Below are 22,215 nucleotides of genomic sequence, written 5' to 3' on the forward strand. Positions count from 1 at the left end.
CTTGTCTTCTTAGCAGTCAGGTACTTAAATTCCAGTAAGTCAAAAGCTATTTCATAACGATTTCATTGAATCATGGTACAACTTTTCTCTTTTAAGATTGGTTTTGAGTGTGAAATTGAAAGTTATCATATCAGATTATGTCAGGCTCGGGCAGAAATAGTAAAATGCCAGAATTCGAAGTGCCCTCAACTCTCGGGTGCTGAAATAAGTAAAATGTGAGGTGGCGTCAGTCTAAAATGGTGATTGTCAAAATGCCTATTCTTATGTGTTATGTTGAGCAATCTTGTCCTTACAAATGAATTGATGATAAGAAACAAGGTGCTTGAAAAAAAATATAGTGGTTATAGTGGTGGTGGGTGTTAGTTGCTTCAATAGTATTGGGTGAAAAATGAGAGAATCTTCAATTTCCAATGACACTTCATTTTCACTTTGCTTTTCAAATTTTGTAAAGATGAAAAAGTTGTATTGTGACTTCAAGTCTGCATTGATTGCTTGTTTACCAGTAGAAGATACAAAAAGAGAAAACTGCCCCCCACTTGAAGGTAAAGCTTTGGCAAAAATTTGTAAAACCTATGAATGTTTATTTTATTTTTATTTTTATTTTTTTTTCAGGTAAATGGGGCACTCAATTCTCATTCACAATAAGACTTGGAATAAATTGTTATTGTTGTACCAAAGATAAGGTGACCCACCCATACCTCAAAATTAATGGATTTAAAATTTGCTCAATAATATTATATTTATTAAGTTTGGTACTTAATTAGAATATTCACTTATGTATCATTAGTCAGTTTAATGTCATGTGTATCGTTAAATCATTAGTCTATTATTTTTACAAATCACTTAATAAATGATATATCAGATACTGCATTACTAAATATCCAAAGTGAATAATATAACATTACTTTATAAACTTTTGAGCTACATTTTATATTAAAAATTATATCTAAAGTTAACTTGAAATATACCTCAAAAGTTATAAATATGACATACAAATAATAAGTTTTACGTTTTAACATAAACAACAAGACACTAGCCATTTGATCCAGCATAATGGGCGAGCTAGTGGCATCTTAATGTAATTTCGGGACTATTATAAGTGTGTGTGTATTTACCGTACGAGTAGATCTCAAATTATGAATACAAAATATTTGTAGTGTAACAATTTAAAAAATAAAACACGACCCATCGTAGCATATCCCAAGGTAAATGACCACCAATTTTTCTTTTCTAAATTTTATCATAGCATAGCCAATTTGTGAAAGTTTTTGTCAGTTGAGTGAGTCACAGGTTGATCTTTTGTGCATAACTGATAGAGAGACATGTCTCATTGACAACTGAGCATTTTCATCACAAGGGAAAAGGTGAAAGTAATCGTGGGTTAGCTTTCAATTTTTTGGCCTGCAATCTAGTGTACGAAAGATACATGTGACATGTTGACATAACAAATAGGCGGTCCTGAAAAACTTTCTATAATTGATGCTCTGCACTCTGATGATTTATCAGAAGATCAGAAAAGATTGATTAATAATATTAGTCTTGAAATGAGAGATTGTGAAATGGTGTTGGGATTAATAGATTAACATTGGTGGATGCATGATACATTAATATCTGGGTAATGTGAATATATGATCAAATATGAACTGTACAAACATCACCAACCAAAAAGAAAGAAAGTCTCTTCGATGAGCAAATGGGCCCAAGGCAATGAAACCACCCAAAATTGTTAAAACATTTTTTGGATTTGTGTACCTTCATTCGTTGTTGTCTATGGAGTCTTTCATAGATTGGGACTCCTTCATTGTCGTCTAGAATCTTTTATGGACTGGTACGTCCCTATCTTTTAAAATATAAATTTATCTTTTTATAATAACATAAATTTTTTTTATATTATTGTAAAGAGTTTGTACAAAAATATAAAGGAATGATTATATATATTAGAAAGTGCAGTCGCCTTTTAAATTTTAGCTACACATATTTACAAACATAAAGAAAATTTTAAAAAATAACAATAAAAGATAAGGGATCAGTAATCAAATTTTGTCTCAGTAATAAAAAAATTGTGACATTGTAATATGGTACAACTTTGAAGTAATTTTTTTTATAAAAGAATTGTTGGTTTTGTAGCCAATTTGTGAACTTCCATCCCTCGAACATTTGCAGACACAATAAAAACAAGGACAGCCATGTGAGTGAAAAGCAAGATAAAATTGATAGCTTGAATGGGCGGTGAAGACAAATTTCTTTGGAGGAATCAATCCAATTCTCATTAGGGACCCACCCTCTCACTAGAAAACATTTTCCAACAATATTTTATCCTTCTAAAAGTTTGAAAGAGAAACATACATATATATAACAATATTTATGATCATTTGGAAAGTTTGAACTAGACCCTCATCATTTGGAAGTTCTTATTAGAGCATAGAATACATGTACACATAATTCAATCACATTTGTTAGTCTAAAATAGCCAAGGCATTTACTCTAAGTGAGAGACGAAAGAGATGAAGAGACGAGCTAAATAAACCAGCATTCATTTTCCATACAGAGATCCGAGTATATACATTTACACTCCTCCCAAGTTGATATTTGAGTTTTTGGTTCAATAATAAAAAGCCTTGACATCCAGAAGGAAAGAATGATGGCTTTAAATACGTATACAATGTGATTGATACAGAGGCATACCGTTTAATTGTAAGAATGCAATTAAGAGACCTGCAAGGCTCTCACACGAGCAGTCAATTCACGGACTTGACTCCTCAAACGCTCAGGATTGCAAAAGAAGTCGACAAAAACCCGCCTTTGAAGGCCAACCTCCTGAGAGTGATGTTTAATAATCTGCAAGCACACCAGAAATTTGCCTGCATTGCTTAATTTAAGTTACATGATAGTTGCTCCTAGGAGCAAAACAATCTGATAATAAAAGACAAGACCGCGAGAAGATCAGACTGTGTATTACCTCATTCTTTTTGCAGTGCTCAAGTGTCACTTCTTCCACTGCAACAGAGAGTTTTGCATTGATCTTTTCCATTTCATCAAGCTCTTTCATCAATGGCTTTAAAAGGTGTCAAAATGTAACAGAAGCAAACACAGAGAGTTAGAAGAATACAGAAGAACCAACAAGAGGAGGCTGTGGTAAAATGAGAATGGTGAAAAAGAACGAAGTCAACATGATGCAAAAAGGAACCTAAGTCCATATATCTGTGGCAAACAATAAACAAAGTACTTCAATCACCTCTTGAAAATAACTTCAAGATCACTAATGCCCATTGTCTCCTTCAAAATCTTAAAAGCATTAATGCAAACCCAAAAATCTTCTCACTGGACAAAACATGTGCTATTGTGGGTGCACACATTTAAATCTATGATTATTATCATTAGCGTTAGCAGGTTATTCTCTTTTTAATCACTTGAACCAAATGTGCACTGTATCTGCCAACTACACACACTTAGCAGCAGAGCAAGAAACTACGAATCCAACAGATTAGGGATCGCAAAAGAGAGAGAAATCATGTTTCTCACTTTAATTACAACCGGAAAAACAGACTATTCCAGATTTCCTGGTACATTTCAATGAATGGATTACCCTCATCATCTCATGTTTCCAGTATATTTGTGGTGTCTGACATGTAATCATCCATATATCATTACAAAGCAAATACGAAAGAAACATGCTTAGTCGAAAACTGGATATAAAAAAGCAACAGGTGAGTTTGAAGAAATATTAACAAGCAAGTTTGAACATGACACTTGGATGATGAAAAAGCAACGGGTGAGTTTGAAGAAATATTAACAAGCAAGTTTGAACATGACACTTGGATGATGAAGATCCTACCCTAGGTGTCAGGATTGGTTGTGCAGTTGTTGAAGATGCAAATAGTAGTTGCTGCAAACTTTGAATAAGAGTGCACCTATAACACAGAGGAAAAAGCATGAGATGTTAGCAACAAATCAAAATGACATTACTACGTAACACAAGAAACATGATATTAGCAGCAGTTTTTGAGGAATCATAAATAGTTGAAAAAATTGTTGCCAATCATGCAACGTGAAGTAATGGCTTGATGTTCGCCTGAAAATGATAAAAACTATTTACCGGAATTTTCAGCCCTTGACTACATCTTTTATTTTTACTTATCGCAGAGGTAGATTAGCAATCATTATTACAAGGTGGAATAAGTACAAATGAGATAGCATGAATAGTGAGAGCAACACAATCTGATCTGAAAATAACTCACAGCTCATTGATACATCTATTTCTATCCCCTGGAAGGGAATTCTCAAGATCAGACTGAAGGGCCGTCAAGTCTGCGCGAAGACCAGATATCTGCTGCACAATACCAGGAGCTGATACATATGTTGACAGCCCAGCTTGAGCATCTAAGAAAAATATTTCAGGAAAGCAAAAATTACCAATACGAAAAAGATAACAAAAGTAATAACAAAACTTCAATCAGTTTAACGAAAATCATTATGCTTATTACTTGAATGGATACTTAAAAGATCTCTAACACCATGCAGAAAAGTATCCCGATCATCCACTGCTCCTTGTTCTTGGACATCAGATGCAGCTTCAATGAGTCCCAGGCAACGACCCTGTAACAAAATCATGATTCAGAACAAACAAGGTTTCAGAATGAACTGAATCAATTTAGCAGAATCAAAAACAGGATGATGCAAACAAAAAAGGTATTAATACTATTTGCACGAGGAAAAACACTCATTAGCTAAGTAAAGCCTGGTATGTCGATAAAGGGAAGTCATATGCTCAGGGTTCAGGGTTGAAAGAGCCCCATAAGTGTCAGTGCATGGTCTCTGAGTAAATTTCCAGATGTGCAATCTTATGGATCTCATTGATCAAGAGCCAAATGAACAATCCAACCAATAAACGGTCCTCCATTCTAAAAGCTTTTCTAAGCACTCACAAGTGTGCGTGTGTGCATGTGTGTTTGTTGGTTTTTGGTTTTTTTTTTTTTTTTTGGTCACTTACAATTTCCAACTTAAAATGATGATTATTTCTGTCCATTTCAGTGGTAGATGAATAATGACCTAGATGCTATTCTTTTACTTTAAACTTACACCATTGGATTGCATAAATCTTATGAATGAAAATTTAATCATCATTTCAAGTATAAAAGTTAAGGGATACACACACACACACACACACACACACACACACACATATATAAGGACTAAACATTGAAAAGTGGATTGAGAGGGACATGGGTAAGTGGTAAGCTTATGGAAGATAGAACATTAACATCTTTCTATGCACCAAAACTAAAATTAGGATCAAAGTTGACACACTCAGATTAAGAGTGTAATACCACTCGGCTTTTGGTTGCAGAGAGGTATCCCTGAAGCTCTGACTCAATAACCTTAAGCAGTGAATAGGCTCCAAGCATGTTTCTCTTTTCCAGATGACAAGCTAGCCTTAAGAACTGATGTCTTGCAAGCTGATTGATCAGATGATTGATGAACTGCCAATGAAAATGAGAAATGTAAATATCCTAGCACAAATACTTCAACATAAATTTAAATATTTCAGTTGTATCACAATCTGACAGTGGCTATGCCAAAAATGATTATAGTGCTATGTAATGTGAAATAACCAAACTTTTCTGTGATGTGAACCTAGTCAGACAAAGATCATAGCAACATTAAAGGCCAACACCATGTAACTTGTTTCAGCTATTGCAAACAATTATTCAAGGCGTTAAGGGAAGACCTTTTATGGACCCATGTAATATCAATAATTAACAAGAAAATAAAGGAGATTAGTCCGGATGCAAGGGTGCTAGTTTCCCACATTAGCTTAGATACAATATAGTAATGAACAGCTGACAGACTACCATAATACATCCATGATTTACCAAGCAAACAGCTACCATGCCGTAGACATGTCAAATCCTCACTATATTGTATGTTTATACTTTCATAACCTCTAAGAAGTTATAAAACAAGCAAAGAGATAAAATTATGAAGTAGTCAACCTACCGCTTTCTGTCTACTAATATAGAGTTCTTGGCGCATGACCTTCAAATCATAGTCACCTACAAGTTCATAAATTTAAAATCGTATTAACTTTATAGAATTATCATCGTAATAGAAGCATAAAGTTGGATATTTAATTCTAATGATTCTGAAGTAGAAAAACTACCACAAAATACCTTGTAGAATGTACGTGTCTTGGAGTTGAGCCAGCTCCCAACAAAGATCGGGAATAGTCTGAAATGCATACAGATTTAGTAGACAATTAAATATAGAGACGGTAGTCAAATGAAAACCCAAAATGACATTGACCAGACACATAAACAGATACAAACTCCAGGGTAAGATATCCTATCATTATTGAAATATGTGGTTTGAAACATTAATATCTATTGGTAATTACAAAAACAATCCAGAGTCACTCTTGAGCCAATAAAACAGAAATTACTATTTTCAGTCACTGCATCCTTGAACCAATCGCAACTGCACTTAAAACTATTCGATAACAGCTCATGTTAATGTGAGAGATTCAGGCTCTAGTACGAGTGGGCCAAAAAACAGGTGCCCACAAAAAACCAAACTGAACCGGTGATTCAGTTCAGTTCAAAAAAATAACAAAAACTGATCAGTTCATATTAAAAAACAAAAAAAACAAAAACCGAAAAATAATCACAAAATACAAAAGATTTATGGTTTAAAACCAAAAAAACCAAACCGAACCAGAACCAAACTGAGAAACAAGGTTTATATATTAGGCAAAAGCTGATCGGTTCAATTAAATTCACAAACGAATGGAACCAAACTGACCCGTGCCCACCCCTAGGTTCCAGTAATTTGGTTAGTGATTATGTTCCAAATGCTGTAGCAAACACCTTTACCAATGCAGATTATCATAAATCAATAATCTTTGTAAAATATATAATATAAGAAATCATTTTAGTAATTGTAAGGAAACCTTTCACCGATGCTTCTCACCAATGTTTTTCATCACGTTCTTCATACAACTCATAACACTATCTCTCTATTTTGATCGTTTTCTTTCTCTTTAAAGCCCTAGCCTGTCTCTTCCATCAAGCTCTTAAATGTATTTGGCTTTTCTAATTTTCAAGTTACACCCAGTTAAACACATATTAGAAGCTCCTAGGTATTGTGAGTTTATTAAATTTGATCAGAAAACTGTATTACTCTTTAAAAAATCTACCACAGAAAAAACAAGTATTGTGGTAGTGAACTTATTGTCCCCTTGGGGACAGCCCAGTTAGTTTGCCTCTTGCAGTAGAAGCAATAGGTTAAGGTTGAAATCTTCGTCAGACCAACCTTGAAGTGGGATCGGTTAAATTTCGGGTGGGATAGGGTGGGGTACATGGCAACTGAAATAAAAAGAAAAAACTGAAATTCAATTGTCAGAATCCGCCTTACTACAAGAGATAACATAATAGATATCTAATTACACTCTTATCAACCTTATATTATATATTATATCTTGACAAACAAGAAATATATAAAGCAAATGCCTTGTATAAATTGATTCACTCCATAGTAGGCAGAAACCAGCAAACAAATCAGTCGTGTAACCAGAAAGACCTGGCAGCAATAACAATTAGCATAAACTTGGAATAAATACACGTACAAACCTCAGATAACAATTTCTCTTCTTTGTGGTGAAGATTTGAGAGTTCTCCTACCAATTCCACATGTTTTCTCCTGAACATTTATAACCATTGCAAAATTACCATGAAATAGACAAAGCAAACATAATTTTTGCAAGAAGATAAAGAAAAATTAGAAGAAAGAGGAAAAAAAGGAATGGATAAAGAAATTGAGCACTTCAACAAGCATTCTGAAGATGTCATCCTATTTTGGTTAAGCACATGTTACGCATATCACCTATGCGCAGAAAGAACTTATTGTATGATAAGGTAAATAAGGAACTTTAACACTCAAGCTAATAATTATGGGTGTAAAGCAAAGTACTCTTACTTAAGTGAATGAAAGTCAAGATGAATATAAGCTTCGTCGGATGCTACTTGAGATTTCAGTGTCATTAGAATAGCTTGCTGCTTGGCATTCTCAACCTGGGCTTCTACCCATTGTCTTTCACTTGTTCCAAATCTGTCAAATTATTGAAACACCTATTTAACTTAAGAAAGTACCATTGAAGGAAAAATTCAAAAAGTTGCAGCACATATCGAGAAACAGTGATCGTCAACAAAAAGAAATAAATTCCTTAGATTTTTTTTTGGGGGGGGGGGGGGGGGATACATTCCTTAGCCTGATTCTATCACATTCTTAAAGTGAAGCTTCAAAGTAAATCAATATCAAAATTTAGTACCAAAAAGGAGAAGCAACAACAAAACAAAACTGTCCTACCCACGAGTCCCCTTCTTTCAAGGCATGTTCAACTTAATTAATGATCATAGTCCAGCTATAAAAAGTAGAATGAAACATCAAAAGTAGAACAAAATTTTCAAAAGGCATCCTATACTAGCAATCATAGCAGTTTGACATTTGTCTAAGGGAGAGAGATGTCAAACAATTACTTATTCTCTTAAACTGTTAAGATATGCTAACAAGTACTAATCTAAAAAAATTTAGCTGATAATCTTTTTTATTTTTTTATTTTTGGCTCTTTCAATTCAATTTCTTAATAATCTGTTGAAATAACTTTCAAAGGAGCTTCTCCATGAAAAAGAAATACATTAAAATTGTGACAGTCAAAAGCCTTCTAGATTCTTTCACAAGAATATGGATGGTATGCAATATTTCTCATCCTGATCAGAAGTTAAAACCTTCTAAACCTCTTCCAACATGCCATTTCAGGATTACTACTTACATGGATCAATTAAGAGGTACAGCAATACTTTGTAAAAAGGGTAAACAATAAGAAAGGTAAAAAAGATAAGCTAAACAGTTAAAGAAACAAAAATACATACACTGAACGAAGTCTTTGTAACTCAGATACACGTTGATGATGGGATTTTTCTAAATCTGCTACAACCAAAAAACAACAACGACAAATAAATATTCTGCCAGTACAATTAAAAAGAATCCACATGCAGGTCTAAATTAATAATATGTGCAGTAGGAAGTAATTCAAAATTAAGGTTGGGGTTGAGCAAGGGAAAGAAGAAACAGAAGAGAAAGGAATTTTTTCCTGTTCAAGTAGGAATAATTATACATGCACAACCTACAAGTCTTCACTCAATCCAGAACATACAAAAGATGATCAAATATTTTAAGCAAATGAAGACTAATGTTCAAGCAGAAAATCCATTCAGGCTAAAAGAAACAATATGAAGAAAACATTAGAAGCCTACCTCGTACTAAGATATTTGACTCGTCGCCAAGACTTACCCATGAACATTTTGATTTTCCTTCCTCAGCAACTAACCTAAAAGGACCCTGCTCGCAATCACATTAGAACCAAATAAACTTACTTGATTCAATTACCATTATGTGAGAAAGAAAAAGAAATCACAACGGAAAGATGACATTATTATTTTATAGAAAAGAGAAACTCTGTATATTAATGGAAAGAAAGACCATACAAAAGCTGTTATTTTTCAGTTTCTCCTTAAATGAACATATTACTACAGAAAGACACTTCTGGACACAAAATAAAGCTCCTATCTACTGACAGAGGAAATAATGATCAAATGCCTCCCAACTAACTATGGCGAAGGACCATTGATAAATGACAGAGCTGCATAAATTATGCACATCAACACATTGCCCAAACTATTTTATTAAGTCTTAGGTAATACTAGTATAAGGAGAGTTGGTTGAATCCCCGAGAACTGGCAGTTTAGGATGACAGTAAAAGATTAATTTAATCACCAAAAAAAAAAGGACAGAACCAGTTAATATTGCTAATGCCTGAATTATAAGAAATAGAGAAGATTAAAATGAAAGTTAAAAAGAGAATTAAGCAGCTGGACGACCGAAGTAATGACTCAAGCAAGGAGGATAACTGTTGTTAAGTCAGCTGCTATGGCATTGCCTTTTATGCTGCCATAAGATCTTTGTAAAATGCATTCATGTAATGATAATAGGTATTGGTGAGATTATGAAGAGAAAGGCAACACTTATGCAAGGAAAAAACATGGAAAATAATTTGGTTTCCAAAGAATGTTGTTGGTTTGGGATTGGGAAGAATGGATAATACAATTCAAGGTTTTGCAATGAAGGGATAGGCTATGCAAAAAGACAAAAGGAGAACCTATAAGGTTTAATAAAGTACAACAACTCAATGTCAGTTTTAAATCTACATACACTGTCCAGTTGCTTAGAAAACCACTGATTTAGCTCCTTCATAGAAGATGAATCTCCAAGCAAGTATGGATGAAAATCAGAGTAAGCCAGGTATATGCCATCCTCTGCACATATAAATAACATCCAAAACTCATCAAGAAGATAAACAGAGCAGATTAGTCACAAGAAAGTGGTTCTTTCATTTTTGTTTCCCTTGGTAAAGTGTCACATTTTGCAATTAGATACAGGGTCCAGTTCGAACAGTAAAAAATTTTAACCCCAACAGATTTAGAATACAAGTAAAGGATAGCAACTAAAAGAAATAGGTTCAGTTGAAAACTCCCAATCTTTAACCAGTATTTCATAGTAAGGTCCTGCTACCTCGACAAAAACGCAACTTAGGAATTACTATCAGGTAAAAACCATCGAAATAAAAAATTTAACTAATATGAGCCAGAAATGAAAGTTCACTTTTAAAAATATGAGAAACATACAATCATGATTGAATTATGGTGATCAATTTTTAAATCTTTTATTTTCTGCAGAAAAATTGGCATTAAATTTTGCACCTTTGAAGAAAAGGGAACTAATCATTGACTTTAAAGTTCTAGCTAAAAAGAAATACAAAAATGTAAAACAATATAATACCATCCCCAGAGTGATAGTGAGCCAACTCTTGTGCTGTAGAAGCTATCCTTCCCAATACATCATTCATCTAAAAAGCAACAAGAGGATTCAATAACAATTACAAATCTTTAAGCAAGAAATAAAGTGCAATAAACAATTTTCTCAAAAAGAAATGCATCAAAACTAAGATACAAGATAAAAACATAATTTCAACAACATCAAAGCAAAAGGAAAAAGAAAAAGAAAAAAAAAAAGGTTAATACAGAGGGAGTGTTAAGGGAGTAAAATAAAATAAATAATTTATTTACTTCGAATTTCTATAGGAGCATAATAAATATGAAAAAATGGTACATTATTTTTCAAAAGATGCATGTGAAGAGACCAAATACACTATCATTGGTGTGCATAGCATAGATAATGAGCAAAAAATGGAGCAAGCCAAGCGAAAGGCTTTAACATTATATTTATAAGAGTAGAAAATTACAGAAAACCCGCAAAAAGGAAGAAATTTTTTGAGTATCTACATGCTTAATGGGGCTTAAGAAATCACATGCTGATGGATACCACAGAAGACTTTAAAGAAGCGATGAAAGCAATATGGAATTATGGTTCATAGCTGATGCAAATGTGTTCCTTGAAAATTTTTGCATAGACTATCAAAGGCAGTATCCAGATCTTTGAATTATTTTCGAGTACCATAATTTGCACTATAATACCATTTATTTTCACTATCTTTCTTTCTATATAATTGAAGACCATAGTAAGCGTACAATGCATATCATGTAGCTTTTATAGATACGGAAATTATGTATGCAATTTGACTGTTGGCAATGAAAATAAACGGACAAAACATGATTACATACAGAATTCATGTATGCATTTGTCCTCCAGCTTTATTACATTTTTTATAAAAATAAAGTTCCAATTTCGTAAACCATAGAGCTAATTAAACTTTCTTTATCCCATACCTGCAAATTTCTCGCTGAAAGGCCATCATCTAGGATTGAAAGGTGCCCATTGACAGTAGAAGTTGCGGCAACTCTTGCCCGTCTACCCTGCATCAAAGTTGAAGCATGAGCAGTAAGCATGTCAAACTGGCATTGCAGATGCCTAAGCTGTCTCTGCAACTGTGCAGCTTCATCTCTATATGCCTGAGTTGCTTCCCTAAACACGAACACAAATCCATCAGTGCTAGAAACAACAAAATACAACCATCATCATTAAACCAAAAAACTAAAGAGAAACAAATAAAAAAAAAATTCCCTCCTTATAGGTAGCATATCAAGGCACTTAACAGCATATTTAAACAATCCATACTCTCTAGAACACACATTGCATTATATAGCTTTTACAAAATTTCAAATTTAATATAACAGCAGATTCAATGCATAATAAAAACAGTGAAAATGGCAAAAGAAAATGAGTTACCGTATATCTTTGAGACCCTCTTCAGATCCAAAAACAGCTTCCTGATCATCTCTTCTAGAAGAAAAGGCCGAAATGCTATCAAAAGCAGATTCCAAGTCTTCCCCCTATCAACAGTTTTTTTTTTTAAATAAATCACGTAATTGTTGGTCATTTTTTTTTTTGGAGTCAAGAATCAATAATAACATACAAATATAAAGTGAAATAATAAAAATAAAAAGCACTTACTTCCAATAATTTTTCTTCTTGAAGAAACTGCTCGAACCTATAATACAAATAATTTTAATTAATTAATTAATGAATGGATTGAGAATTTGAATCTGAAATTTAAAAATTGGAGAGAACTGAAACGGCGTCGTACTGAGAGAGTTCGGAGAGGGAGAGGACGTTGGAGGGACGGAGAGAGGAGCAGATCCAGTCGAGGATGGGTCGTGCGTCGTCGTATTGAAAAGGCCACTCGAAGCTGTCGGGGTCCAACGAATCCGCCCCCCCGTAGCCTAATTCACACAGCAATGCGCACAGCCGAGCTCCGCTCATTTTCTTTCCCTTTTTTTTTCTTTTTATCAAAACGCATTTAATTTTATTGAATTGAATGGAATGTTCTTCGTTTCATTTCAAATGCGGGTTTATGTTTTGGCGCTGGCCTCGACTGAAGAATCAAATCAAATCTTCATTTCAAATGTCTCTGTCGTCGTTTTCTTTACTTCTGGTTAGGTGCTTGGTTTAGTTGTACATTTGTGCTTGCTTTAGTTGTACCTTTGGGTACAAAGTTTTTTTTCACTTGGGACGTGAAAAATTTGAAATAGAAACAACTTTTTGCTTGAAAAACTAAAAATATTTGTAAAACATGAATATTATTCGCTATTAATTGTTTCCCCAAAAAAAAAAAAATCTGGAATGAGTCATTGTAATTTTTCCTTCTCCTTTGTGCTCAAATTTCAAAGCATAATTTTAGGAATCAAATATCAGGGAAAACCTGTGGTACAACTGTGGCACGATATCACAGTTGTATCAAGCCGTTGGATGTCAGTGGACCCCACTCATTCAAGCGCATCCAATGACTAGATGCAACTGTAACATGATACCACAGTTGCACCGTAGCCGGACCCCAAATATCAATTATATAATAATTGATAAACATTGATTTCATATTTTTATTATAGAATTTTGGACTAAAGAACATAAAGAGAGTTGTTAACTCTCTTTTTTTAGGAAATTCACACCAATAACCATAAAATTTTATACTTTTTCCATTTTAACCCCCCAAACTAATTTTTATCAACATTAGCAAAAAAAAACCTTTCAGACCAAAATACCCCTCTCACATCTCTCCCCCAACAATATCTCTTTCACTCATCTCTCCCAAACCGAAGAAACACCCATAGTCGGAGGCAACATCAACCCTCGTCGGCGGCGGCTCCATCCATCATCGGTGTCCGATCTACCATCTACGGCATTCAACAAAATCTAGGTTAGCCATTTTATTTATATTTCATTAATTTAAAATGAAATTTTAGAATAATAGTGGTTGTAGTTTGAGAATAATGATGGTGGTGGTAGTTGTGGTGTTTGTAGTGGTGGTTATTGTTTTGGGAGTGTGTTGTTTTGGGAGTGATTTGTGATTGTATTGTTTTGGGTTGAATGGTGCTGCCCACCGAGGGAACCGCTGTCCAGCAACGGGCACCTGTCGCATAAAGCTTCGTGCGACAGGCAGCCTGTCACACCAAAAGGCAGATTCACCCACAACTCACAGCAAGCAACCGCACTGAAACTCTCACGCAAATTCAGAAAATAACTCATACCACTAAGTGATGCCGATTAGTGTTGAATTCGGATATATTATGATCGGATTTCACTTTTACTGTTTGCCGTCGGCGTTTATCGTTGCCTTTTGCCGTCACCGATGATGATTCAAGATTGCAAAGCTGTGTTTGGTTTGACGAAAGAGGAGAAAAAAAGTTACTTTTGGTTTGTAAACAAGGGTAATTTGAAGAGAAAAACGTGTGTTTGTCTAATGTTGATAGAAAAAAATTTAGAGGGCTAGTTGTGAAAATAGTAAAAATTTTATGATTATTTTTGTAAACTTCCCTCTTTCTTTTAATAGAAAGGGCAATTGCTCTTCAAATAGAAAAAGTGCTATAAACGCTCTCCTCAAGCCATGCCTTCACAAAGACACCAAGAGTGGCTACACAGACGAGCAGAAGAGGCACCAACGTCGGTCACTAGTCAGAATTGCACCACTTCCAGCTCAGGCATCTTAGTAATCATCAGATAGGAAAGCCGGCATTCTCTACTTAATTCCCCGTAAGTGACAGAACTCTCCATAGTGAATCTCTCATTATTTTTAAATTGATAACTTCTGTCAGCTTCAAACCTTACAGTATCTTTTGGTGACATTCTCCAAATTGGTGCATGAATTACTAATTTACTATCATGCATTGTTAATGACACACCATTTAATTCGGTTCTTTTCACTTTTCAGTAGCTACAACATCACCTTACACAAACAGATGAAAATCAAAGTGTGCGCGCAGGACAGAGAACATGTGATTAGAGTGGCGAGAAACCATAAGATCAGGAAAATAATAGCATAATTAAAAACAGATTTTATTGCAACACACCACCCACATAAGCATGCATGGAATATTTATGCAGTGTATTATACACTTCAACCACACAGCACAAATTTTAATACTTAAAATTCTCTGTTAAATGTAATTTTAAAACTAATTCGAGTGCTCAACTGGCTGGGAATGGTAGGTGCGCCGCCTTAGCTGAGACTCAGAATTGGGCTGCTGCAGGAAGATCTTTGTTGGATCGTTTGGATCAACATATCTGCAACAATAAGAATTCGACATTTAACTGATAAGCATTCAATTAAATAATAAACACTACAAAAGTAAACAGCTAAATATGCCACTTACGCATGTCTCATCATTTCATCAACTGGAGTCTGAGCTGCTTGTAAAGGATCCACACGAGGTTCTGTTCCCACATTTGATTGTCGATTATATTGTCTAACTGAAGAGATCAGATTGAGAAAAAGTGGAACAAAGGTTCCACAACCGCCTTCCTTAAATAAAATCTTGAACGAATGAGTGGAGTACAGAGCTCTATGCTCGTTCTCTGGGATTACCTGAAGTTAAAGTCAAGCTGATAAATTACTATCTACAGCAGACATTGCTTAATATCACAACCTAAGGCATTGATAATATACTTACAGGCTCCACAAAACCAGAAATATTGTTGCAATGGAATATTGGCTGGTTAAATTTCTCATCATGGATGTAGAGCTGTGAGATAAATCAACTTACAGATCAGTGACTTATCAGATAGGACAGAAACTAAATCACATCCCAAAAATAACACCACATTATAACCCAAATGGAAAATTAAAGAGTACCAATGTCTCAAGCCAAGCATTTCAAGCATTTCAAAAACACCGCCTAGCAACAGGTAGAAAGCTTAAGATCACTTGTGGTACCCAACAATGCCCAAAGTGGGATCAAAATGCCACAAAGCTACACATGAGAAACTGAAGCTGCAGAGCATCAGCAAGCAAGGGCTACGTTTTGGTATTGCTGTCTAGTACCGTGCTTCCAAGGCCAAGTTTTTAAGAGTGTTTGGTTAACACTTAACAACTGTAGCTTAGAAGCTAATGTGATATTCCCTTACAGATGTTCGATAAAAAATCTGTATAAGCATTACTAATTGGTCAAAACTAACTTTCTCAATTGAAATTAATTATTAACCAAAAATCCATCGACTTTCACTTGCTGGTTAGACTTAGAGCTTAGAAGCCACCATATCACAATACTAATTGGAGCCTAGTGCAACTTCCCTTGCAAAGTAGGTCCTAAGAAATATATCTTCTTCGACACAAATAACTAGTATCTCATCCAATCTTACTTTAATACCATTTGGAACATATGAAGAGTGCTAAACAGTATTTCTTGCGGCAAACTCAAATGACCATCGAAACAACTTTGTTTGACTCACAAGAATTTTAGCAAACACAACACAATTATATAGAGGCAACAGAATAAAAGCACGGCAGCAGCTAAGCATCGCGTACCAGAGGCATATCAAAGGCAACAAAGTTACCAACAGGCTTGCTTGCAACAAATACTATGCGTATGTTTGACAAGTAAACTGTGCCCCTCGCTTTAACTTGATTAGTTCTGAAAAAACACAAGGCCAAAATTTATGCACATTTGGAATAAATTTTGGGTTAAAATTATATAAAATTAAAAATTCAATCATTTCTAGATTCCAACTTCTATGATCATTAATCCTAAATTGAATCGTACAGAAATACGTATCCAAATTTATGAATATAATAATAATAATAATAAAATAAATAAATGATTAAAAAGTTTAAAGAACAGACCCCGGAATCTTATCGACGTGGAACTCGACGCCGTCTCTGGCAAGCACGAATAATTCGTTCGTAAACGGCACCGGCATCCAATTTGGAAAAAGCTGAGGATTCAAAGCCATCGCTCGTTCGCTGGATTCGTTTCTTTCAATTTATTTTTTTGAAAATTTTGATATTTTGATTAATTAATTAATCAAATGGGGTTTTTCTAATTTTATTTTGCCCTTGGCCTAAGCAAACGAAACACGTATCCAAAACGGTGTCGCACGCACGTATGAAGCAACGTTCTAAAATCTTCTCGATCTTTTTCTTTCAGTCTACCCCCGGACGTTTTGGGTACACATACAAATATATATGTAATACCAGAAGGGTTTCAAAACTTGTTAACTCGCCCCAGTTCATTCAAGATTGAAATAAATGAGAGATAATTATGCTGCGTTTACTTGTCAGTAATTGGAATAAGATGAAATCAGAATAGACTGGAATAGAAATAGGATGGAATGAGAATATGGATTGGGAATCAAAATAAATTGTTTACTTAATCCATAAGAATCGGAATGAAAATAGACTTGAATCCCATTAATATGTTTATTTTATCTTGAAATCGAAACTAGATTAAGCTGAATCGTTTCAAGTTACTAAAATACCATTAGTTAATCATAACAACAACAATAATAATTATTGTGATTATTTATTAAAAAATTATAATTATTAATAATTATTGTTAATAAAATATTAATATATTTATTAATAGTAATAATTATATTAATTAGTTAATAATAATATATGAATTAATTATAATAATTATATTAGTAATTATTATAAAATTATATTAATTAATTATAATAATATATTAATTATCGTGATTACTTATTCAAAAATTATAATTATTAATAATTATTGTTAATAATATATTAATTAATATATTAATTAGTTAATAATAATATATGAATTAATTATAACAATATTAATAATTATTAAAGAGTAAATTAATTAATAATAATATATTAATTATTATGATTATTTATTCAAAAACTATAATTATTAATAATTATTGTTATTAATATATTAGTATATTAATTAATTATAATATATTATTTAGTTAATTATATTAATATATTAATTAATTATAAATGAGGATAAAGTGGGTATTTTTTAAGTTTGGGGAGGGCAAAATGATCAATATTGGGAATGTGAAGAAGTGAAAATATGAAATACTTAAAATAGTCTTCTTATTTGTTTTGATAGCCATTCTAAAAATATATGAAATACTTAAAATAGTGAAACTTATTTTTGAAGAAGCAACACCTTTCTATTTTAATATGCAAGTAGTCTTCTTATTTGTTTTGATGGCTTACTTTTCACTTAGAAAACCATAAGTTACTTCAAACATGGGGGCCTATAGCAAAGTGAAGATAGAAAATCAACAAAAAAGATGTTAATCATTATTTGGTACAATACAAAATGAACATATTTTTTTTTGTCTTGTCAACGTACCTGAACCCCAAGACAAAAGCTGTAATGTTGTACTTTTACGAGTAGAAGACTTGAAAGTCTCTAATTTTTTGTTCAATGCATTATTCAAACTGTCATATACCTTTGTTAGGATGAACGACCCCATGAAAGACGTTTAAAATACTCAAGATCATCAATATTATGTAGCAATAATGAATTCAGTGTACGTTGATCTTTTCTTCCATTAAGTACTCTATCCGCAAAGTAATATAACACGATTTGTAGCGCATCAATGTTGTCCATATCATTAAAATTCAAATCCTCGAAGTCCATATCATTAAAGTTCTAATTTTTGGTTCAATGCATTATCTAAACTGTCATATACCTTTTTCAATATGAACGACCGCTTGGAAGACTTTTAAAATACTCAAAATCATCAATATTATTTAGCAATAATGAATTCAGCGTACGTCGATCTTTTCTTCCATTAAATACTCTATTCGCAAAGTAATATAGTGCGATTTTTAATGCATCAATATTGTCCATGTCATTAAAGTTCAAATCCTCAAAGTTTTCATCTAATTCTTTATAATTCTTTAAGATTCGCCCTTAGATTACCATCAAAATACAAATGACATAACCTGTAGTTTGCCGCAACGCTTGCTTTTCTGTGTATGTTGTGTGCACCATAGTAAAGTCCAGTAATTAAGCACCACTCAGTGATCGATAACTGTGCTAATTAGCCACCAAATTCAAACCACAGCTGATCTTTATCACATTCATCATGTGCTGTTTACCTATATAGCGCGTTGTGCATGATTGTGCCACTAAACACATAGGCATCCATCTTCGCAAAATGATTGAATACATCTATCTAGAATAATTTTAATTATCGTTTTGTTAACTTAATTTTGATAGCTTCCATCAGATTTCTAAATTTTGAAATATTTGTAATACTAGGATGCCGGAATCTTTATCTTACCTGTTCCTTCTTTGGTCTGGGTGGATTACGCTTTGCCTCGTGGCTCCTTGGCCATTGTAACTGCGGCAAAATTCAAATTTTATTCGTTAATCACATTCATAATTAAAAATAGAAATAATAAAGACATATAGATATTGCTATGTTTTAATGCGATAAGCACATGTCGCATAAAAAAGAAAAAAAACAAAACACTTTGCCTCTTCATTTTTTTTTTTGTGCCAGAGGTGTCCATCGCACAAAATGCAACAAGTGTTTTAGTGCGACAGGTGCATGTTGCTTAAAAATACTTGCTGTGTTTTGCCATTGTGCGACAAGTCCTCTTGGTGTGACATGATGAACTTCGCACCGAACATAGATTCACACCAAAAGACCACCAACCCACAACAAAGTATAATCTATCATCAAACATAAACAAAGTATAATCTATTTGAGATTCAATAATCTATCAAAAATGACATAATCAAAGTATAATAGGCATTTCATCGAGCACGTAATGTTCCATTTATAATATAGAAACTTGATACAAAATAAATATTCATCAAATTGCTAAAATTCTTAGCAACTTGATAAAAAAAATAAATACAACATATTCTAGGAGGCATTTCAATAAACACCTCATACACTATTCTTATCAAATCCCAATTTCATTAAATATTTTTCAAACTTCATAGAGAATTAATCCTAATGCCCATCTATCATGAAATATACACCCAATTACATTCTTATAAGTTCAATCTTAAGAAAAAAATTGCTTCGATGTCAAAATCGTTGAGAAAAACTATTGTACAATTGCTAAAAATGGAGCCCCATCCTATCGGAGTTGATGTTACCCTCAAACTTCCAAGCCGTTGTTAATTATTGCCCCAAAAAAAACTGACTCTGTTGGGACCAAACACCAATTTTGGGAGAGAAGAGAATCTAAGTTTGAAATGGATCTAAATAGCAAGGGTTGTTTGGTTAAAAAAAGGATTAATTGGCTAAGTGATAATTTTATGAAATGAGAGTTATCATGACGCTTTTATACTTAAATCAAGATTACTTAAAGAGTAAAATATATGTTTTTATTGCATTTTAACTATATTTTGCATGAACATTCATTTTAGTTTATTTTTAATAAATTGAGTTGTTTTAAAATAATTTGTGCTTAGATTATATGCATAATTGTAGGTGATTGAAAAGCTCAAGTTTTAAGGAAGGAAAATTGCTGCAACAGACTCGTAGAGACAATGAAAGAACTTGGCTATAGAAGAATTGAAATAAATCTAGAACAGTGCAGTTGCTGTAGCCGTTGTTGTAGCAATCCTGGAGCAATAAAAGATTGGATTTCGCACGCCACAACTAAAAGATGGCGATCTAAAATTTCCAAAAATGGAGGATACGCGCCACATACTTTTGGTTGTTCTAATTTTGAGTTATAAAAGGAGCACACTTGCAAAGGAAAAAAAAGGAAGAACCGTCACTCAAGGAAAAAAACACAATTTTATTTGTGTTTTTTATTTATTTATGGGAATGTATTTGATAGCTGAAACAATTTTATTTGCTCTTCTATCGCAAATCATGAACTAAATTTTATTGTGGTTGAGTGATAAATGATCTTAATAGATGTTTGACTGACATATGCGTGTTGTTTTGTGTTTGCTATATCATTTTGTCTTATTTCAATTCTTTATTTCGGTTGACCGCCCATTTAGTGGATACTAGCTAAGAAAAAACTAAAAAAAGTCTGACTTAGTGGATCAAATTAAGACAATACTTGATTTTAGATTGGATTTTCCCAAGTTGAGCAAATCTCAATTTGAATACAGCTATGTTTTATTTAAAATTAATGATGAACTAGACTACTTGATTTTAGATTGGGTTTTCCCAAGTTGAGCGAATCTCAATTTGAATACAGCTATGCTTTATTTAAAATTAATGATGAACTAGACATAAGGATTCACTTTGTAGGGTAAATGGAACCTAGAACGTTTAATGTCATATTTAATGTAGGCATAACAATTGGTCATTGTTAAGTTGCATTATATATAAGATATCCAATAAACGACAACTAATGATGCATGAGGGATTCTGTCCAGTACTATAGTAGATACTGTAACAACGGTATTGTAATCGAAAAAATAGTCAGAGTCATTAAATGAGTTTATTCACTCAACTACTCTATTTCCATTGGTTACATCCTTATATTTGACGTGAGAATTTTTTTTATTGCATTTATTTTATTTCATTTTTATTTTAATTAGTTTATTAGTTTCATAAATTGTCTTATTTTAATTTAGAACAAAATTGCAGTGTTAAGGTTGCTGTAACCAATATGATAATATCAATATCTGTGAAGACGATTTAAATACTCATCAGTATATTACTTATTGTGTACACTTACACATTGACACTCATAGCATTAGAAATTGCACACCACTAAGTAATGAGAGAAAAGCTTAAGGTGGGTAACTTTGAATACTACAAAATCTTTTAGGTCATTTTTGTAATTTTCCTTCTTTATTCAAATGATTCAGCAAAAAGTTTTTTTAAATGAGTTTATCATAATCTCATCAGTTATTATATAACCATATTAAACAATAATATGCATAAATAAGCTTTAAATATATTATCCATATACGAAAACTGATATGTTTATTAAACAAGACTTGTTGAAATATTTTTTTAGGTATTTAGATCTATTTATTTATTTAAATTTTAACAGTATGCTGCTCCGTATCATGTTCTTTACACATCTAAATCAAGCAGGAAAGCATAAATTCATTCTAGATTTTATGCATTTGTTATTCGATCTAGTTTTCTCCCAAATCATCAAACATAAAGTTTCATATTTAAAAACAATCACTTTGATAAAAAGTTGTAATATAAGCATATGAGAATGCAAAATCACTCGAAAGTGTAAAGTCATTTAATAAATATTTCAGAAAAAGGAAAAAAAAGAAAAAAGAAAGTACTGCAAGAAGAGACTAAAGAATTAGTGTTTGCACTGACATGCATTCTTCCATTACAAACACAGCTAATTAACTCTTCCGACTTTGTAATGCGGAAAAGGAACATAAACTACTTGAATTACATTAACCACTTGGGTCTTTTATATGAAAATATAGAA

General features: G+C 32.9%; 2 protein-coding genes across 6 annotated transcripts; both read right to left on the minus strand.

Moving 5' to 3' along the window:
* Positions 1 to 2,509: 2,509 nt before the first annotated feature.
* Positions 2,510 to 13,092, minus strand: LOC18033046 (AUGMIN subunit 3). 5 transcript variants are annotated; one of them, XM_024181763.1, is made up of 18 exons: positions 12,656 to 13,092; positions 12,523 to 12,559; positions 12,298 to 12,401; positions 11,838 to 12,033; positions 10,891 to 10,957; positions 10,264 to 10,367; positions 9,309 to 9,393; positions 8,925 to 8,982; positions 7,972 to 8,103; positions 7,626 to 7,695; positions 6,171 to 6,228; positions 5,998 to 6,053; positions 5,328 to 5,480; positions 4,485 to 4,596; positions 4,239 to 4,380; positions 3,836 to 3,911; positions 2,960 to 3,055; positions 2,510 to 2,861 (listed from the first exon to the last, which is right to left on the minus strand). In XM_024181763.1, exons 1-18 carry the CDS (start codon positions 12,829 to 12,831, stop codon positions 2,760 to 2,762), a joined length of 1,824 nt encoding a protein of 607 aa, XP_024037531.1. In that variant the 5' UTR covers positions 12,832 to 13,092; the 3' UTR covers positions 2,510 to 2,759. The 5 variants fall into 5 exon arrangements, with proteins under 5 accessions (XP_024037531.1, XP_006420884.1, XP_024037533.1 ...); XM_006420821.2 differs by having other exon boundaries at positions 2,510 to 2,838; positions 8,925 to 8,979; positions 12,656 to 13,091; XM_024181765.1 differs by having other exon boundaries at positions 2,510 to 2,838; positions 5,379 to 5,480; positions 12,656 to 13,091.
* A 1,793-nt stretch (positions 13,093 to 14,885) lies between these two features.
* On the minus strand, positions 14,886 to 16,863 carry LOC18033208. The gene is made up of 5 exons (XM_006420823.2): positions 16,685 to 16,863; positions 16,370 to 16,475; positions 15,516 to 15,587; positions 15,219 to 15,430; positions 14,886 to 15,129 (listed from the first exon to the last, which is right to left on the minus strand). Exons 1-5 carry the CDS (start codon positions 16,792 to 16,794, stop codon positions 15,021 to 15,023), a joined length of 609 nt encoding a protein of 202 aa, XP_006420886.1. The 5' UTR covers positions 16,795 to 16,863; the 3' UTR covers positions 14,886 to 15,020.
* Between the last annotated feature and the right edge of the window lie 5,352 nt (positions 16,864 to 22,215).

The sequence above is a fragment of the Citrus clementina genome, unplaced genomic scaffold, assembly GCF_000493195.1.
Source record: "Citrus clementina cultivar Clemenules unplaced genomic scaffold, Citrus_clementina_v1.0 scaffold_9, whole genome shotgun sequence".
NCBI classification, from domain to species: domain Eukaryota; kingdom Viridiplantae; phylum Streptophyta; class Magnoliopsida; order Sapindales; family Rutaceae; genus Citrus; species Citrus x clementina.